The sequence below is a fragment of the Squalius cephalus genome, assembly GCF_949319135.1.
Source record: "Squalius cephalus genome assembly, chromosome: 13".
Taxonomy (NCBI): domain Eukaryota; kingdom Metazoa; phylum Chordata; class Actinopteri; order Cypriniformes; family Leuciscidae; genus Squalius; species Squalius cephalus.
In genome coordinates, this window is record NC_137134.1 from 13,386,295 (window position 1) to 13,405,604 (window position 19,310).

At 39.9% G+C, this 19,310-nt stretch overlaps 1 protein-coding gene across 1 annotated transcript in view; it reads left to right on the plus strand.

Annotated features, from left to right (window-relative positions):
* Positions 1-16,550, plus strand: part of LOC307169589 (adhesion G-protein coupled receptor G7-like) — a gene marked incomplete at its 5' end in the record, with an annotated part of 28,917 nt that extends 12,367 nt beyond the window's left edge. Inside the window, 9 exons of the mRNA XM_079890323.1 lie at positions 654-811; positions 1,037-1,201; positions 1,560-1,672; positions 1,764-2,095; positions 12,696-12,777; positions 13,257-13,415; positions 13,510-13,669; positions 13,765-13,954; positions 16,330-16,550. Coding sequence (XP_079746449.1) covers positions 654-811; positions 1,037-1,201; positions 1,560-1,672; positions 1,764-2,095; positions 12,696-12,777; positions 13,257-13,415; positions 13,510-13,669; positions 13,765-13,941 — 1,346 coding nt within the window. The 3' untranslated portion in view covers positions 13,942-13,954; positions 16,330-16,550. The remainder of the gene's footprint in view (positions 1-653; positions 812-1,036; positions 1,202-1,559; positions 1,673-1,763; positions 2,096-12,695; positions 12,778-13,256; positions 13,416-13,509; positions 13,670-13,764; positions 13,955-16,329) is intronic.
* Between the last annotated feature and the right edge of the window lie 2,760 nt (positions 16,551-19,310).

A 19,310-nucleotide genomic window follows, 5' to 3' on the forward strand; every position in this document is an offset into this window, starting at 1 on the left:
TCTTTTATTAAGGAAATTGCCTCTTTCAGAATGCCGCTGATGGGAACTCCCTACACTTATCTCTGCAAACGCTGAGAGAGACCGCTGATGTTTGCTCTGGTTCCACATGCCAATTTCATTGACCTTTTCTGAATACATCAGAGGTGTTTGGGGCTCCCAAGTGTGACCCCTAATATCTGTATTTCAACACAACGTCAGAAAGGGAACTATCCGTATACCTACAAGTTCACTTATGCACTAAAAAAGTGGGCCAATTTAGTCCCAAATAGTATTGAAATAGTACACTCAAGTATACTACTAGTATATTGATATTATTATACTTATACATAAAGTAAAAATATACTTGAACTTTACTTATGTATACTGAATAAAATGTACTTTTTTTTTTTGTAAGGGTTTGGAATGTTAGAGTGCTCCTAACAGTCATGTTTTTCTTCATTTCTTCAGGGCAAAGTGATACTTTTTTACCTGACAGAATAAAACTGGATACGACACAGGCTGAGATTTCCAAAGATAACATTGACCTTCAAATGAAAGTCAATTTCAGTAAAGGTCTACTTTCCCCCTTGTTTTATTTTGTGATTATTCCACATGAAATTATCGGTTGAAAGTGATATTTTAACTGCAGTAACTTTTTTTCACTCTTTCTGTAGATTTTGATAAAGATGTTGGGTTTGTCCTCTATGATAGTGATCAGTTCTTTCAGTCAAAAACCTTTCAACCGTCTCTGGATACCAAGAGAAGAGTAATATCTGCTAACCTTCAAGAAAATCTTGAATTTGTCAACATTGAGTTTGCAGTCACACCATCGGTGAGTCCAACATCACACTTCCCTTGGGCCGCTTTTGTGGTTTGTGCTTTCTGTAGCTTATTAATAATGAAACTCTTAAAAATAAAGGTTCCAAAAGGGGGGTTTGGTTCCCTTAAAGAACCTTTCAGTATAAAGTTCTAAACCATTTTTTTTTTCTTAGTGTGACATTGACAGAGGTCGGCACAGGTATAGTGTTCATGAATTAATACATTGTTGAACTTTCAGGTCGATTCCACACTATACCTCAACGACTTTGCATGTGTGTTTTGGAGTTACACTAAAAATGACTGGAGTCCAGAAGGCTGCACCAAAACAAGGAACCCCTCAGGTCATGCAGTATGCAGCTGTCAACCGAAAAAATTTAAAAATGCAAACTTTGCCATTCTGATGGTAAGATATATTCGTAAAAGGATGTAAATATCATTGATATTTGACTTAAATGGGTCAGTACACTCTAAAAAATAAAGGTGGTTTTCAGAGCAATGCCATAGAAGATACATATTTGCTTCACCAAATAACCTTAACTGAACAATTCTTTAAAGAACCATTTTTTTCTTAGTGTAAAGAACATTTTTAATAATCAGAAGAACCGTTCTCCACTATAAACCTTTTGTGCAATGGAAATGTTCCATGGAATGCAAATGAACCAAAGATGCCAATAAAGAACCTTTATTTTTAAGAGTGTAAAGTCTATGATGCTGTGAATTAAAGTCCATTGGAAATAGATTTTTAGTGTAATTTTCTGCAGACATTTGATATCAACTATCAGTATTCTGAAGCCTTGCATTGGATCAGCCTCACCGGCTGCGCTCTGTCTGTACTGGGTCTGTCTGTCACAGCTGGGTACCAAATCATAACCAGGTAAAGGCTTATAGTTTACACTGTTAAGCATAGCCACAGCTATTTGAGTGGTGAAACTTTGTATAACTTATATTCATGCACTTTGCCACAGGAAGTCAAGAGGAGGCAGTCCTACTCTGCTAGTTGTGAACATTTGCATGAGCATGACGGTTTTCTACCTTCTCTTCATCTTCGGCATAAACAACCCTGTCCAACATCTGAGTGTGGCAAAGTTGTCTGGTCAGAACATAGTTCCTGAGTCAGACCATCACAAGTACCCAGATGAGGGTCCCTGTACAGCATTTACAGCTCTGCTTCAGTACTTCTTGTTGGCCACGTTCACTTGGAACACTCTGTACGGCATTAATGTGTTCCTCCTCTTCAAAAACGGAGTGTCTGGAACACCCCCATGGTTTCCAAAGGTTTCCCTGGCTATTGGATGGGGTAGGGGACATTGAACAAAACACTAATGTATTGTGTAGTTTGTTACTAACGTCTTGGTTTTCAGCATGGGTTAAAATGATATATGCGTAAATGTATCAACTGGTATAAATATTCACATTTTTATTGCGTGTATGACAGTGTTACCTGTGCCACTTTTCTGCTGCTGAATCATTAGCGCCACAGCAAAATAAATCTTTTTATTTTTATTTTTTGAAATGTCAAGAAAGCATTGCTTTCTGTTGAGTTTTCCTCACAAACTTTAATGAATACTTTCTCATCATTTACTTACCGATTTTGTTCCAATGCCGTTTGCCCTTCATTCTTTTTGTGACCACAAAAGGAGAATTAAAAACAAAATGTCCTGCTCGTGCTCGTCCATTCAATGGCAGTGAATAGAAACCGTCTCAGGTTACGTATGTAACCATGGTTCCCTGAGAGGGAACGAGACGCTGCGTCAAGCGCTGCGGGAACACCCCTGCGTGATTGCGTCATGAAGCACTCGTGAAATCAGTCCAATGGCGTGACGAGACGTCATAGGCGAGTGACGTCATTGACCAGGAAACTATAAAGCACCCCTGAACCAAACAATGTCAGCTTCTGATAGGTCGAACAAGTTGGTCACAGGCATGCCGGGAGTATGGCAAAGCGACGCAGCGTCTCGTTCCCTCTCAGGGAACCATGGTTACATACGTAACCTGAGACGTTCCCTTTCAAGGGAACTCGTGCTGCGTCAAGCGCTACGGGAACTGAATATCCACGTCGCCATAGTCCTCAAGTGCCTGTATATGTAAAATCGTCATGCACATTATACTAGAAGCACCCGAGAACCCGGAGTAGAACCCACATCCAGGTTATAAAACTTTACAAAAGTGTGCGGAGAGGACCACCCTGCCGCATCACATTCCTCCTGAAGGGAAACCCCTGACAATAGGGCCATAGAAGCAGCCATACTCCTAGTCGAGTGGGCTCGGATCTTTAGTGGTGAGGGATGACCGGCCGACTCATATGCAAGTGATATAGCCTCGACTATCCACTTACTCAAAGTCTGCTTAGATGCTGGCTTCCCTTTACTCGGGGACCCAAAGCATACAAACAGTTGACTAGACTTGCGCCACAGGGCAGCTCTGTGGACATATGCGTCTAAAGCCCTAACTGGGCAAAGTAAGTTTAATTTCTCCTGGTCCTGGTTTTGGAATGGAGGCGGAGAAAAGGCCTGCAACATTATCGGACCCGCCACATTAGTGGGGACCTTAGGCACGTATCCTTCTCTTGGAAACAAGAACGCTTTCACCATACCAGGCGCAAACTCAAGATACGAGGGAGCAACCGACAGTGCTTGTAAATCCCCGATTCTTTTAACCCTCTGAGGTCGGCAAACGCGCCCGCGCGTTTTGCTGGATTTTCTTCACATTGTAGAACTATAAACTTAAATTACTCCGTCATTTATGGTCATACAGAAAAAAGAAATATAAAAAAAGAATCTGTGATATTTCTACTTTTGTATGTGTCCACTTACAATCAAATCAAAACATTGTGCTTTTGTAAAATAAAGAAAATAAACAGGGTGTGCGTTCTGCCTCTCCGTCACAGGGCACATCGCGCTCATTACCTCAAAAACAAAACACCAAAACACTTCACAAGTATCTGCTTTTCGTCGAGTTTGAAAGGCGCACCTTGAGCTTACATTGGATTTAGGCTACCTCAGAAGAAGAAGAACGCGATTTGAAGACAAGAAAGATGTAAGGTAAGAAATTCTTACATATTAGTTTGTTATTGTTGCATAAATTTCACATTGCAGTTGAACTGTTGCTAGATATATGGTGAATATTATAATATTTAGACCCGTGTTTACTGTTACTGTGTTTGTGGATATCTGCTCAAACGTAGATATGTATATGGTAACCATAATGTTTTATATTTGAGCGCGATCACGTTTGAATGTATCATATTTGATACATTCGAAAAGCAAAACGCACCAAACGGCTTCATGTTTTTACTATTATCTCATTTCATATCATCATAACGAATGGAAACATTTGAAGTAACATGATAATCAATATATTTTTCTCTAGCTTAGTTGTTACTGAAATATTTTGGAAGATTTATAGACTGCTATGGTTATTGTTATTATTATTTTATGCAGCACTGCGCATAGCCTATGCCTACAAGGCACAACAAACCTGGTGTTCATTATATTATTGTTGGAAACATTTGTGTGTGTGTGTGTGTGTGTGTATTCTGTGAATTTTAAAAAGCAATTTTAACCAGAAAAATCTAAAATGTATTCCCAAAATCGTGCAGGCCTTTCTCTTGATATCAGTATGTTCACTTTTTTTTTTTTTCAGGGCCCAGATGCCACTGAGTCCTGCTGACTTCAACATTCACACGAGTCTCTGTACATGAACATGGTAAAGTGAAAATCAAACACCTTGGAAATGAAAGGTATGTACAATGTTTTTAGGAATGGCACAAAGGTCTCTGTCTTTGGATCATTGGTTTCAATGAGTGCTTTTTTGTCATTTGTTGTGTATCTTTGGATTATGTTGTGTTGTAAATAAAACAAACAATCTAAAAGCCATTCTTTTTTAAATCTCCTCATTCTTTGTGCAAGGTTGCTCAGAATGACAGGGCCTGATAGCTCCTAATAGGGCCGTTAGGGGAGGGTCTTTGTCTTTCTCAGGTGTGAAAAGCTTACATATTAATGAGCTCTCGAGCTTTGTCGCACAAAACATGTCGTAAAATTTTTAAATCAATATATTGTCTTATCTGAATGAGCAGTCAGGGTGATTTTCACATAGTTTTAGAGCAAATATTCTAGGCTACGTGATACAATTTTCAAAAGTCTTGTGAAGAAATAATCAGTATGGGTTTCATGACCTTATTTCAGTGAGAATTTTTTTTTTGCATTTTCACAAACCACGCATAAATGTCATTATCTCAAAACTACAAACTTTTACACACATGCTGCTGATATATTATTGTAGCAGAGTTTGTGCTGAATACAGTGTAATTAGACTTTAGCCATGAAAATGTCAAAAGTAACAGAAATAAGCACAAATGTCAGAGCATGTCAGAACACCTCCAGGGCCCAGAAAACAGCTCAGACCCCAGAGGGTTAATAGAAGAGATAGATAGAAGGAGCAGAGTTTTTAATGTGAGAAATTTCTCTGGCACCTCTCCAATAGGCTCAAAGGGGGCCAGGGCTAGGCCTTCTAATACAATGGCCAAATCCCAAGTCGGCACCCTTGAGCGTGCCACAGGCCTTAACCTCAAAGTACCATGGAGGAAGCGAGTTACCCATGGGTGTCTCCCCACTGATGCACCCTCTAGAAGAACGTGATAGACAGATATAGCTGACATGTATACTTTTAAGGTGGAGGGGGACAACCCCGAAGAAAACTTTTCTTGAAGAAAATCTAGCACTGAACCAACTGGGCAGTCAACTGGATTCACCGACTGGCCTGTACACCATGCAACGAAAATTCTCCATTTTAGGGCATAAAGCCTCCTCGTAGAAGGAGCTCTGGAGTGCAACATGGTCTCCACTACCTCAGTAGAAAGACCTGAATCTATGAGCTGAACCCCCTCAGAGGCCAGGCCCACAGTTTCCACAGCTCCGGACGCAGGTGCAACACCGACCCTGACGCCTGGGAGAGAAGGTCCCTCCTGACTGGAATTTCCCACGGAGGACCCTCGAGGAGGGACACAATGTCTGACAGCCACACTCAGCCCGGCCAGAACGGGGCTATCAATAACAGCCGAACCCCGTCCCGGCGTACTCTCTCCAAAACTCCTGGTAGTAATGCCAGAGGGGGAAAGGCATACAGACATAGCCTCGGCCATGTCTGTACCATGGCATCCAACCCCAGGGGGGCTGGGTGCGTTAGGGAATAATACAGGGGACAGTGCGTTGTCTCTCGAGACGCGAACAGATCCACCTGAGCTTGCCCGAATCGGCTCCAAAGGAGCTCCACCACCTCGGGGTGGAGTCTACATTCCCCCGGCACCACTCCCTGTCTCGACAGAGAGTCTGCCGTCTTGTTCATATACCCCGGAATATAAAGTGCCCGAACTGATAGCAACTTCCCCTGGGCCCAAACCAGAACTCGATGTGCCAACTTCCAAAGTCGGCGAGATCGTAATCCCCCCTGGCGATTTATATAAGAGACCACCACTTGTCCGTGCGAACCAACACATGGTGGCCCCTGAGGTCTGGGAGAAAGTGTCTGAGTGCCAGAAATACGGCCATCAGCTCCAGCTGGTTTATGTGCCAGGAAAGCTGATGGCCGCTCCACAGACCCTGAGCTGAGCGGCCACTCATGGTCGCCCCCCAACCGGTGAGGGAAGCATCCGTCGTTAGCGTTAAGCGACGACAAGGAGCTCCCAGCACCGGACCCTGGGACAAGAACCAAGGATCTTTCCACATAACTAAGGCACATAGGCATCGCCGCGTGACCTTGATCATGCGAAACAGATTTCCCCTCGGGGAGAACCCCCTGGTCTTGAGCCACCACTGTAAGGGTCTCATGTACAGCAGGCCAAAAGGAATCACGTTGGACGCTGCTGCCATCAAACCCAAACGTCTCTGAAACTGTACTACAGTGAGTGACTGGCCTAGTCTTATCCTGCGCACGGCTTCCAGGATCGATTTTACCCTGGCGGGCGCCAAACGGGCTCTCATGGTCTTTGTGTCCCATACTACGCCCAGAAAAGTGGTATTCTGTTGTGGAACTAACACGCTTTTCTTTACATTTAGCCTTAACCCCAATGTCTTCATATGAGCTAGCACAGCATCTCGATACTGAGCCGCCTGATGTTCTGACTGTGCCAGGATGAGCCAGTCGTCTATATAATTCAGCACGCGGATGCCCTGGAGTCTCAAGGGAGCCAGAGCTGCATCCACGCACTTTGTGAACGTGCGGGGTGACAGTGCTAGGCCAAACGGAAGAACCCGATACTGGTATGCTTCGCCCCCGAAAGCGAACCTGAGGAACTTCCTGTGTTGCGGAAGGATGGAGATGTGAAAGTATGCGTCTTTTAGGTCTATTGTGACACACCAGTCCTCGGACCTGATCTGACACACGATCTGCTTTAACGTGAGCATTATGAATTTTAATTTTTTGACTGCTTGATTTAGCTGGCGTAGATCTAAAATGGGCCGCAACCCTCCACCCTTCTTTGGAACTATGAAGTACGGGCTGTAAAACCCTGACTCCCTGCTGTGGGGAGGAACCCTCTCTATAGCCTCTTTTTGCAAAAGGGTCTGTACTTCTCCTTCCATCACCAGAGCCTGCTCGGAGTTTACTACCGTGTGTACTACCCCGTTGAACCTGGGCGGGCGTGACCCGAACTGAATTCTGTACCCTTTTTTTTACTGTACGCAGGACCCAATCTGAGACATTGGCGTCAGGACTTCTTCGCCGAGGCCTTCCTGGAGATAATCACAGTCCTCAGATCTGCTCTACCTCGGGAAGACCTCGGCTGAGCGCGCTGTCCCCGACCCCCAGTCTCTCTGTGGGGGAGCACGGGCAGCCACGCTCACTTTTTGCTCGGCTCTATGAGAAGGAGGGCATACTCGACTGGGGCTGCTGGGCGGGAGCAGAGACATAAATTTTTCGGGGGAGAAATTTTTGGAAAGCCGCTGCCTGCCTTTTTGCTTCTTGAAACCTATCGACGACCGAGTTTACTGAGTCGCCAAAAAGGCCGGCAGGGGAGACAGGAGCATCTAACAAATTTGTTTAATCTCTTTCCTTGATGTCAGATAAATTCAACCAAAGATGCCTCTCCGTGGCCACCAGGGCTACCATAGAGCGGCCGATAGATTTTGCCGCCTCCCTGGTGGCCCGAAGAGACAAATCAGCTGCCCTCCTGATCTCCGCTATCGTTTCTCTCCCTACTTCATCACACTCATCATCTATGTCTTTCAGCAGGTCCGCCTGATATGCCTGTAAGACCGCCATAGTATGTAAACTGGCGGCCGCCTGACCTGCTGCCGAGTGTGCCCTACCCACTAAAACCGATGTTGTTTTTACTGGCTTAGTGGGCAGCTGCGGGGCTTTCAGCGACGATGCAGACTCAGGGGAGAGATAGCTCGCAAGCGTCTCTTCCACCTGAGGCATCGCCGCATAACCATGTTCTTTTAAACCCATTATATTTGAGTATTCAGATGTTGCTGGGTTAAATACTCTAAATGATACCGGTCTAATCCATGACTTTGACACCTCAGTGTGGAGGTCAGGAAAGAACGGTAAGCCCCGCTTTGGAGGTTGTGATCTGGATGGCAGAAAGCGTTCATCTAATTTGCTTTTTGACTGACGGGCTTCCTGCTCATCGGCTGGCCAATCTAAATTTAATCTAGCAACAGCGCGAGTGACAACCTCCAAAAGCTCCTCTTGTGTGTGTGTGCGTGTGTGTGATTGTGAAAAACTTTCATTTTCATCTATTTCCAGGTTTACAACATCCAGTTCCTTGGAACTGGAGTGCTGCTGCACCTGCACTTCAGCGCGAGCAGAAGAAACCGCCGCGCGTGCTTCCGACTTGCGAACTGAAGTGTCAGATCCAACGGGTAAAGGAAGAGATAGGGGATCTCCCGTCTCTAGCCCCACCGTTAGATCCATCTGCGAACCCCAGGACGCGCGCCTCCGCCGTGCCTCGGCAGCAGCGGGACCCGAGCCCTGAGGAACGCTCGCCGAAGCACCCTCCTCAAAGAGTGCTCGGTGGGACCGGAGAGTTTTCATTGCCAGCTTCTCACAATGCTCGCAGGCAGCCCCCTCGAGAGCTGCCTGAGCATGCTCCGGTCCCAAACACATCACACAAAGCTCGTGTGTATCCCCACCCGTGAGAAAACGAGGGCAGGGAGTAACACACTGCTTAAACTGCTGCTTGCTCATTTTTATATATATATATACAGTACCAGTCAAAAGTTTGGAAACATTACTATTTTTAATGTTTTTGAAAGAAGTCTCTTATGCTCATCAAGCCTGCAGTTAAAAAACAAAAAACAAAAAAAAAAAAACAGTAATATTATGAAATATTATTACAATTTAAAATAATGGTTCTCTTTTTTAATATACTTTAAAATGTAATTTATTTTTGTGATGCAAAGCTGAATTTTCATCAGCAAGTACTCCAGTCTTTGGTGTCTTATGATCCTTCAGAAATCATTCTAATATGCTGATTTATGATCAATGTTGGAAACAGTTGTGCTGCTTAATATTTTTTTTATAACCTGAGATACTTTTTTCAGGATTATTTGATGAATAAAAAGTTAAAAAGAACTGTATTTATTTAGAAAAGAAATCTTTTGTAACAATATACACTACCGTTCAAAAGTTTGGGAACAATAACTTTTTTTTTTAAAATAAATTAGTACTTTAATTCAACAAGGATGCGTTAAATTGATAAAAGGTGATGGTAACGATTTATATTGTTAGAAATGTTTTTATTTTGAATAAATGCTGTTTTTATGAATAAATGCTGTTAACATTTTACTCATCAATGAATCCTGAAAAAAGTATTCCAAAAAAATATATTAAACAGCACAACTGTTTCCATCATTGATAATAACTGAGTATCAAATCATCATATTAGAATGATTTCTGAAGGATCATAAGACACCAAAGACTGGAGTACTTGCTGATGAAAATTCAGCTTTGCATCACAAAAATAAATTACATTTTAAAATATATTAAAAAAGAGAACCATTATTTTAAATTGTAATAATATTTCATAATATTACTGTTTTTTTTTTTGTTTTTTTGTTTTTTAACTGCAGGCTTGATGAGCATAAGAGACTTCTTTCAAAAACATTAAAAATAGTAATGTTTCCAAACTTTTGACTGGTACTGTATATATTGAGAGACAAACACACATCAAATAGACAGAACGATTTCACATAGAGCGCTTGTGAAGACACAGAAGCTGACATTGTTTGGTTCAGGGGTGCTTTATAGTTTCCTGGTCAATGACGTCATCCGCCTATGACGTCTCGTCACGCCATTGGACTGATTTCACAAGTGCTTCATGACGCAATCACGCAGGGGTGTTCCCGCAGCGCTTGACGCAGCGCGAGTTCCCTTGAAAGGGAACAGCATCAAGCTTTTTAAAAAATATGCCAAAGCATCACAGAATGATCTCATGCGACTCATGCCATATATTCCAAGTGTTCTGGGAGTATACTATAGGGTTTGGAAAAAACAACAACAACCAGAAACTTGCAGAAAAATCCTGACCTTAGCCGTTGGTCTTCTGTGCAATACTGGGCGACGTGTGAGTTTGAGACTTCGCAGAGATATTTAACTCGGTTAAAATAGCACACAGACACTTTCTGGGAATTTCTGGCATTTCATGTTGGATTTTTGTTAATCTTGATTTATCAAAACTTGTGTGCTTTTTCTGGGAAAGACGGAGTGAACTGCGGCACTAATAGAATGCACACATTGCGCAGCCGTGCAGAGAAGACTAACTGCCAAGGTCAGGATTTTCATAAGAAAAATACATAAAACTTTTGTTTGGTTTGTTTGTTTTATATACCCCCAGTACACATGGAATATAAGAAACGTGTTGCATGGAATCATTCTGTGATACTTCTGGATATTTTTTAAAAGCTAGATGCTGGTCGTTATTCACTGCCATTATATGGAAGAGTGCAAGCGGGAATCTTTTTTTTTATTATTCTCCCCTTATGGTCCGAAGAAGAAAGAAGGGCATGTGGCATTAGCACAACACCAGGGTGAGTAAATTAAGACTTTTTTTTTTTTTGTCATTTTATGGTGAACTATCCCTTTAAGGTTTGTTAAACGTTAATCATCTAAAGTACTGTATAGCCCCTTTCACACAGAGATTCCGGAAAATACACGGATAAAGTGACCCGGGATTTGATCCGGGTTCATTTGATTTTGGTTCATTCACACTGCCAGTGATTTTCCGGAATCAGAGAGCGCGTTCACACACAACCCGTGTATGTCCCGGAAAGACACGTGACATCGATGTGACTTGTAATGTCTCAGCAGCGTCTTCAGTTTGCTTATGAGCTGCGAAACCACGCTTGTGCATTTATTTCTCTGATTCGATCATAAACTTGCGCATTACGTACCGTTTCACAGCTGGCGAACGATCCCGGCTTCAGCGTCATCACTACGACACGGCATTATTACGGCTTTTGTTCACACAGCGCGCGTTCCGGGATTGAACACGGCAATGTTACTAGGTCCCCAACCCGGCATCGATGCCGGCATCAATCCCGGGTCGTGTTTGCGTTCACACAGAAGGCGTTCCGGCAATTTGCCGGCAATTTCCCGGGTTCAATGCGCTGTGTGAAAGGGGCTTATGATTGTGTGGAATTGACCCTCTCACAGTGACGTTTTCTTACCAGCATAAAGAAGCGATAATGGTGTGGGAAGTACCTCAGTTATTATTAAAGGAGTTGTTCACTTTAAAATGAAAATTAAACCATGATTTACTCAGAATACAATCAGAGTTATATTAATAAACACCCAGACGCTTCCGAGCTTTATAATGGCAGTGGATTGCAACCATCAGTTTGAAGCTCAAAAAAAGCTTCCACCCAAATGAACATACGGATTCGACTTGAGTCTAAAGGGCAACTTATGGGAGTTGTGCGACATATTGCTGATATTTACGCTACGCCATGCTACTTCTGTCGTCGTAAGTTGCGCTTTAGACGCAATTAGACTGCGTTTGGCTGGAGGCTAGAATTTTTATTTGTAACGAGTTAAATATGAATATTTTCTTACACAAAGTCATCGTTTTTCTTCAGAAGGCCTTTATGTAAACCCCGGAGTTGTGTAGAGCACTGTTATGATGGATGGATGCACTTTTTTGAGCTTCAAACACATGGTTGCAATCCACTGCCATTATAAAGCTCGGAAGCGTCAGGGTTTTTATTAACTCCAAATGTATTCGTCTGAAAGAAGAAAGTAAGATACACCTAGGATGGCTTGAGGGTGAGTAAATCATGGGGTAATTTTCATTTTAAAGTAAACTACTCTTTAATCATAATCTATTCTAGAGTAACCATGCGTTTCAAGCATGTCGAGTATAAAAATAGGCCAATATATAATCGCCAAAAGGTTTTCAGTATGTTTTTGAAGATTACAATGTTTAAGAGGCTTCAGAAATCACTCATTTTGCTTAAACTAAGTACGAATAAGAAGTCCTGCTTTTATTGGAAAAAAAAAAAAACACTGATGACTCAGCGAGAAGATATAAAACTGTATTTCAAATGATTGTTTAGTTATATTGATCAAGTAGCTTTACTGCAGTGTACATGACTGTATTTTAATTAAAACGTTTTTCAGTATTTTTAATCACTTTTCCAAAAACGAAACGAAGGGAAAGAAAGAAAGAAAGAAAGAAAGAAAGAAAGAAAGAAAGAAAGAAAGAAAGAAAGGTGTATACTTGTGTATATTGTTATCAACCGACATTTTTATGAATATTGGGAAATCATTTTTTCTTATTTCACCCACCCCTGCATCCTGGGTATTAACTGCAAAATCAAACATAAGACTAAACCCTAAATTTGAAATAATATATCCAATATATAATGCCATTAAATGTCAATAAATCTTTTTCTGTTTAGCTCTACCTGCTGTTATTGTTGGTATCTCATTGGGTTCAACCTACAGTGTGAAAGATCCTTTAGGTTATCGACAAGAAGAGTTGTAAGTATCAAATATTTCCATTTTTTAAAACTCAACAATGAACCTCATTGGTTCTTGTGGAAGCTTAAACGTGCTGTGTGCAAGCATGCTTGGGCTTCCATATACCATAACTGATGCATGCTTTGATGAATGTCAATATGTTAATCTTATAAAGTGATCAGTCATTGCAGGAAATTTGGACTGAACTGCTCAATTCATGTGGATTAGTTTCATGATCTCTTTAAGAACTTTTTGAAGCGTAAAGTAATGGAGGGACAGAAAGCTCACAGATTTCAGTAAAATATCATCATTTGTGGTTTCGAAGATGAACTAAAGTCTTATGGGTTTGGAACGATAATGAGGTTGAGTAAATGACAGAATTTTAATTTTTGGGTGAACCAACCCGTTAAATGTAAAATATTTGTTTTACTTTATTTGTGTGTTTTTACATTGTTCTCTCTGGATTTTAGTCATTCAGCTGTCACTCTTCTTTGATGCAGTTGCTGGCTGGCTTCACTGGACCACAAACAGAAGTTCAGTATGGGGAAACCCATGTTTTGGGGATTCTTGCTCCCATTAATGCTCATGCTGCTCTCAAACATGGCAATACTGCTGCACTTCTCTCACAACATCTGCAGGACCAACCCTAACTTAAACAGGTATGTTTACTTTGGGACCAGAAAAGCACTATCAGTTATCAACCAAAAGGCATTTATGGGAATATATTTAACCAATAACACTGTTGCTGTTTAGATCACGGAAAACTCCTCTAAAGAAGAAGATTTTGAGTAGTTTCTCTCTGGCAGTGATGCTCGGCCTGTCCTGGGTCACCGGCTACATTTTGATCATCACCCATGAAACAAATCTCAAACTTATTCTGAGTGTTGTTTTCTGTCTCTTAAACACAACACAGGTATGTTAACGCACATTGCACAAAAATGCACAAAATCTTATAATAGATTATAAATTAAATCAGCAATGTTTCTGTTTTTCTTTCCATTTCCAAAGGGTATTCAGATATTAATTTTATTCACTCTGAGGCCATTATTAAACTCAAACCCAGCATTTCTGGACAGTGTGCGTGTATCAGACATAAGCTTTCACAGGAAGAGTTTCTCTTTATGGAAAAACAATATACCAGAAATCAACGAAAGCTACAAATCCACTGAGTCTGAATTGGCCTGATGGGCCATCAAAGGTAATAAGCAAAAGATGATTATTTTGAGACTTCCTTTAATTCATTTCAATGAATGATGACAAGGAGGATAAGCTTAAAGGTGCCCTAGAATGTGAAATTGAATTTATCTTGGTATAGTTAAATAACAAGAGTTCAGTACATGGACATGACATACAGTGAGTCTCAAACACCATTGTTTTCTCCTTCTTATTTAAATCTCGTTTTTGAAAAACACCCCTGAAAAACATGCGAATCTCCACATAACACCCGACTGTGACGCAACAGTCAGGATCATTAATATGTACGCCTCCAAAAATTTGCATATGCCAGCCCATGTTCAAAGCCAGGCGGAACTGCGCAGCCGAATCATCGTCCGAATCATTTTTCTTCAAGAGACATCATGGCTTGCAAACGAGCGAAGCATGGCAGTTGCTCAGTGTTTGGATGTACAAATGAACACAGAGGTATTTTTTTAGTTCCTTCATCCGAGCCTCTGAAGAACCAGTGGGTTATGTGAATGTCTGATGTGTAATTGTTCAAGTTCAGACAGATAATCTTTCTCTCAAAGTCGTTCAATACTGTTTATGCATTAGTAAATCAAGCCAGTGACTAAACGATCAACTTCACATCGTTTCTCTTGGTAGGATGAAAATAATCTTATTTAAACTGTGATTAATATACAGATAGCGATCAAAGAACAATCCCTTTACAGTCGCCCAAGCTGTCAATCACACAGCGCGAGTTTATCTGGACACTTGCCAAAACTCGTTATGAAATCAATGACGCTGTTACACTGCACAACGAAGCTCTTACTGTACGTACATCATGTTTGCATTGGTGAAATCATTAGTGAGAGAGCAGAAACTGCGTTGCAATGATAAGATCTTCATTCATGTGATCAACAGGCTTACACTGAAGTCTCACAGCAGCCAATCACAGCAGTGGGCGTTTACACTGAAGTCTCACACAGACACGCCCCTTCAAACAGAGTGTTCAAATCAGAGGCTAAAATCAGGCTAGGAAAAATGCCTTTTATTTCTAAATTATAACAAATTTTGATCTAAAAAACATACTAACATTATAAGGGCACCCCAGGAAACATTCTAAAATAATAAAAGAATCCATGCAATGGCACCTTTAAGTCTGATATTTTGTCTTGGTGTTCGTACTAGCAATTTTATGTATATGTTTGAATTCTGTGTGTATCTGTGTGTGTTTATACACATTTTTCTGAATTTAATGTGTATGTGTGATATATTTAAAGACCAACTGAAATCAAAATTGACCCTATTTACTTTGTTAGCGCATATTACTAGTCTTGTGGTGAAAAATTAATCCGTGCAAGTTAATACACAGAAAAAAAATGTTTGCCGTCGTAATCTTTAATCAAAGTCTGAAAAGTTAGTTCCCGTCTGGAATGGCTGATGATGTAGGTTTGACGGCTTGGGTTGCAACATGACATCATGACTTTGCGTAAACATACACGCCACTTTCAAGTCAAGTGGCGTGTTATTTATACGCATTTTGAGCTTTCCGCGTGTATGTCCACGCGCGTGTATGTGTACGCCGTTAAACGTCCGAGTGATTCCGCGTGTATGTGTACGCCGTTAAATGTCCGAGCGAAACGGAGGAAAATGTATATCTACATCTGGGGAGCAATATTTTTTTTCCTAGGATGGTAGGGGAACACTCATAAATGGTATTAACCCGAGTGATGGGTAGGTTTAGGGACGCGGTTGGGGTAGGTCATATATATTTATAGGCTATACAGTAATGTAACGTAAATCAACGGCGTTGATAAACACGCTGAAAAGCGATTATGCGTGTTGATAACACGCCAAAAATGGAAATACGAATTGGCGTGTCATACATACGCCATTTCATGAGATCAGTCTGTGGGTTGGGAAACGCTTAACCACTCCCCTCAAACCGTTAGTCTGCTATGAGTGAGAGATGGAGAGGAGGAGCGCTAGAGTAAAACCCTGCTCTCTGTTCAATATTCCTTTTCACTGGGAAATCACAACACTGGAGAAAAGTCGTTTGCAACTTCCGGTTCACGCGGACTTTAATGTGTGTATATATATTTACAATGTTTTATTGTGTGTGCCATTAGGAGCTTTTTGGGCTTTGTTCACACTGTACACAAAACTGATTTGGTTTTAAATTTCAATCTTTAGGACTTACTGTTGAAACATTTTTCAGGTTATGAAATCTGCCCTGCTAATTACAAAAGTAGTATAGGCTTCTATTCACCACTAATGAATGTCATATAATTCACACGAAAATGAAAACCACCACAACAACAACAATAGATATACAGTAGCTTTGTTAACACCTGATATTGGCTTTATTTGCATTTCAGACTAAAGAAACTATTTTTTTTTTTTTTTTTTTAGATGTGTCTGAACAAAGCTTGACGACTAAGGTTTGGAATTGCAAGTCTATTGTCAGCTGCCAGTTCTGTTTTTTTTTTGTTTTTTTTTTGCTATGTTTGATTTATGTGCTCTAATGTAAAATAATATAAATGTACTGTAAACACACCAATCTTCACACCAAGTTTGGCTCATTTCTTTTTTACTAATCACTGTTGACATATATTAAACATTGATGGAACGACATATAGACTGTTGGGTCTGAATTTATGTTTTCACGATCTTAATGAGATTATATGTATGAGTTTATGAATTTCTTTACTTTAGTTACCATGGTCATTTTAGTTGAGATCATATTAGCGGTTAGGAAGTTTCTGTAATACGACCCCAGAACCCTAAAGCCAAGTCAGGAGAACGTTTCCACCAGGGGGAGCCATTTACAAGAACATACTTTTGTGATGCCTAGAAGATACATAAACTGTGGTTGGTCCTAGTTTGCATTTTTTAAGCACATTCAGTGGCTATTTCTTTTTTTCATTCAATCATATCTGACACAGATATATTTTGCATTGAGACAAGACAAGCTAAACAAATGGGAAGTTGCTGTCATGCAATTTATCATAAAATAATATCTTCAACATTTTAAATGCTATATATTTTCAAATTTTAACTGATTATGCGGAGTGGTTGTTCACACACACACACACACACACACACACACACACACACACACACACACACACACACACAGATGTTTATTTTGTTCTATTCCTTAACCCAGTGGTTCTCAAACTGTTTAGAGTGTTATTCCCCCAGAGGATTTTAACACCCTTCTGCATTCCCCCTCTCTACAGTCACACCTTTTTCAGTAAGGGACAATATTTGCCCCCTTTAATCGATTTTTCCAGTGCATTTTTTACCTTTACAAATACCTTTATAAAATAAATAATGCTTTAATTAAAAAATAAATAAATAAATAAATAGAGAAATATGCAATGATGGTAAAAGCGTAAAATGTGAAAACAATCCTTTTAACCCTTTCACACATAGTGGTCACTACAGTGGACAGCTATTAAAAAAGCATTTTCTTGAATTTGCATGGGTTTTTATGGCAAAGTTGCACATCAGCCTCTTCATTGGACCCTGGTGCATCATCCTATACATTGCAACCAAGTGGCAAGCCTTTGTGTTTCGATTTTTTCCCCCTCCAAACCAAGATGGCCAAGGGTCAGTCAGACATGCCAAGTTGCTCCGGAATATCCACCCATTCCTTCTATCCTAGGAGACTCTTGTAGGTAAAAAAAAATATTGCAGCATCAAGCAATATCTAATGAGTCATATCACAGTACAATTTTCCAAGTTTTGATTTTAGATTGGGAGAAAACTCTGATTAATCACATGTCCACTGTAGTGGACGTCATGCATGCAATGGCTATATTTCAGCTACAATTCATAATTATAATGTGAATATTGTTTTTGAAATTTAAAACTTAAAAACTTAGTCTGCAGTGACTTTTTTTACTGTAAATAAATGTATTTGTATTATTAGAATGTAATTTTCATTGAAATCGAAAAAAGTCATGTGATTACATAATGTATGACACTTGTAATGCATTACTTTACTTGTTAGATCAAAAAGTAATCTGATTTCGTAATGCATGTTTATTGTAATGCATTTTTTTACTCATAACATCAAAAAGTAATCTGATTACGTAATGCATGTTACTTGTAATGCGTTTATTTACTCATAACATCAAAAAGTAATCTGATTATGTAATGTGCGTTATTGTAATGCGTTTCTTTACTCATAACATCAAAAAGTAATCTGATTACGTAATGCATGTTACTTGTAATGTGTTTCTTTACTCGTTACATCAAAAAAGTCATCTGAATGTGTTATGCATGTTACTTGTAATGCATTACCCCCAACACTGATCATTTCAGATGAGATTGAAAAAACGTATCGCTAGGTTTTCTCAGAGGAGGGCTATTATAGAAATGTGCATGTCCATCTTGAACATAATCAGAATGATCAGCTAATAAGGGTAAATCTCCATACTCTGGTGCACTGGAGGGAGCATCTGAGTGGTTTCGACAGTTGTACCTTGACAGGCTGTAGAAAATTCTGATGGAATCACGTCCTCATGTTCTGATATCAAAGATACGCGAAGTACAACTTGTATGAAGTTGTATAAAGCCTTTGCAATATTTTGCATTTATATTTTTTGTGTATATTTTATAGTTTTCACATGATTTGATATAATTGTATTGATTAGTTTGTTAAATTCACATACTTTATCTGTTTGATTATTGTCTTATATTTAATATAGTATATCTTAAGTTTAAACCATAACCGCATGCTGTCCACTCAAGTGGACATCTGAAGATCTCTTTGAAAAATTTGTAAAAAAATTAAATAAAAATCAATTCTTGTTTTTCATGCCCTAAGAGCAATAAAAACACATAGGAAAAAAAATCCTGACTGAGGTTATCATAATTCATGCATGAAAGGGTTAAATATTAAATTAAAATCACCAGTAGGTGGCAGCAAGTCATGGTCTTTATTAGTGAGTCATCGAGTCATTCATACAGTAACAAAGCAAGTGGCTGTATTATGAATAAACCATTGAATCATTGACTCTCACGATTAGTTCAAAGCCGCAGATTCGTTCACAATCATTGCTGTGTGCTGCAGTTCTGCTGTGGCTTTCGTTGGAGCTATTATTTTGTTGTAAAAAAATACTGACAATATACTGTGTTGGAAATGAACATCACTTAATATTAATACCTTTCGTTTGTTGAACTGTTGTATAAAATCAGTGTCACATTTGCAATCGTGTGGATATATAATGTGATCAACATTAAACAAGAATTCACACAGGGTATGTTTTTGTATCGAAGAGAGACTGAATCTTAACCCTCTATTGCACGCATTATTAATTAGACATTGTAAAAAATGTTTTGCATGTTTTTATTACTTAACATGAGCTAAATAACAGATATAT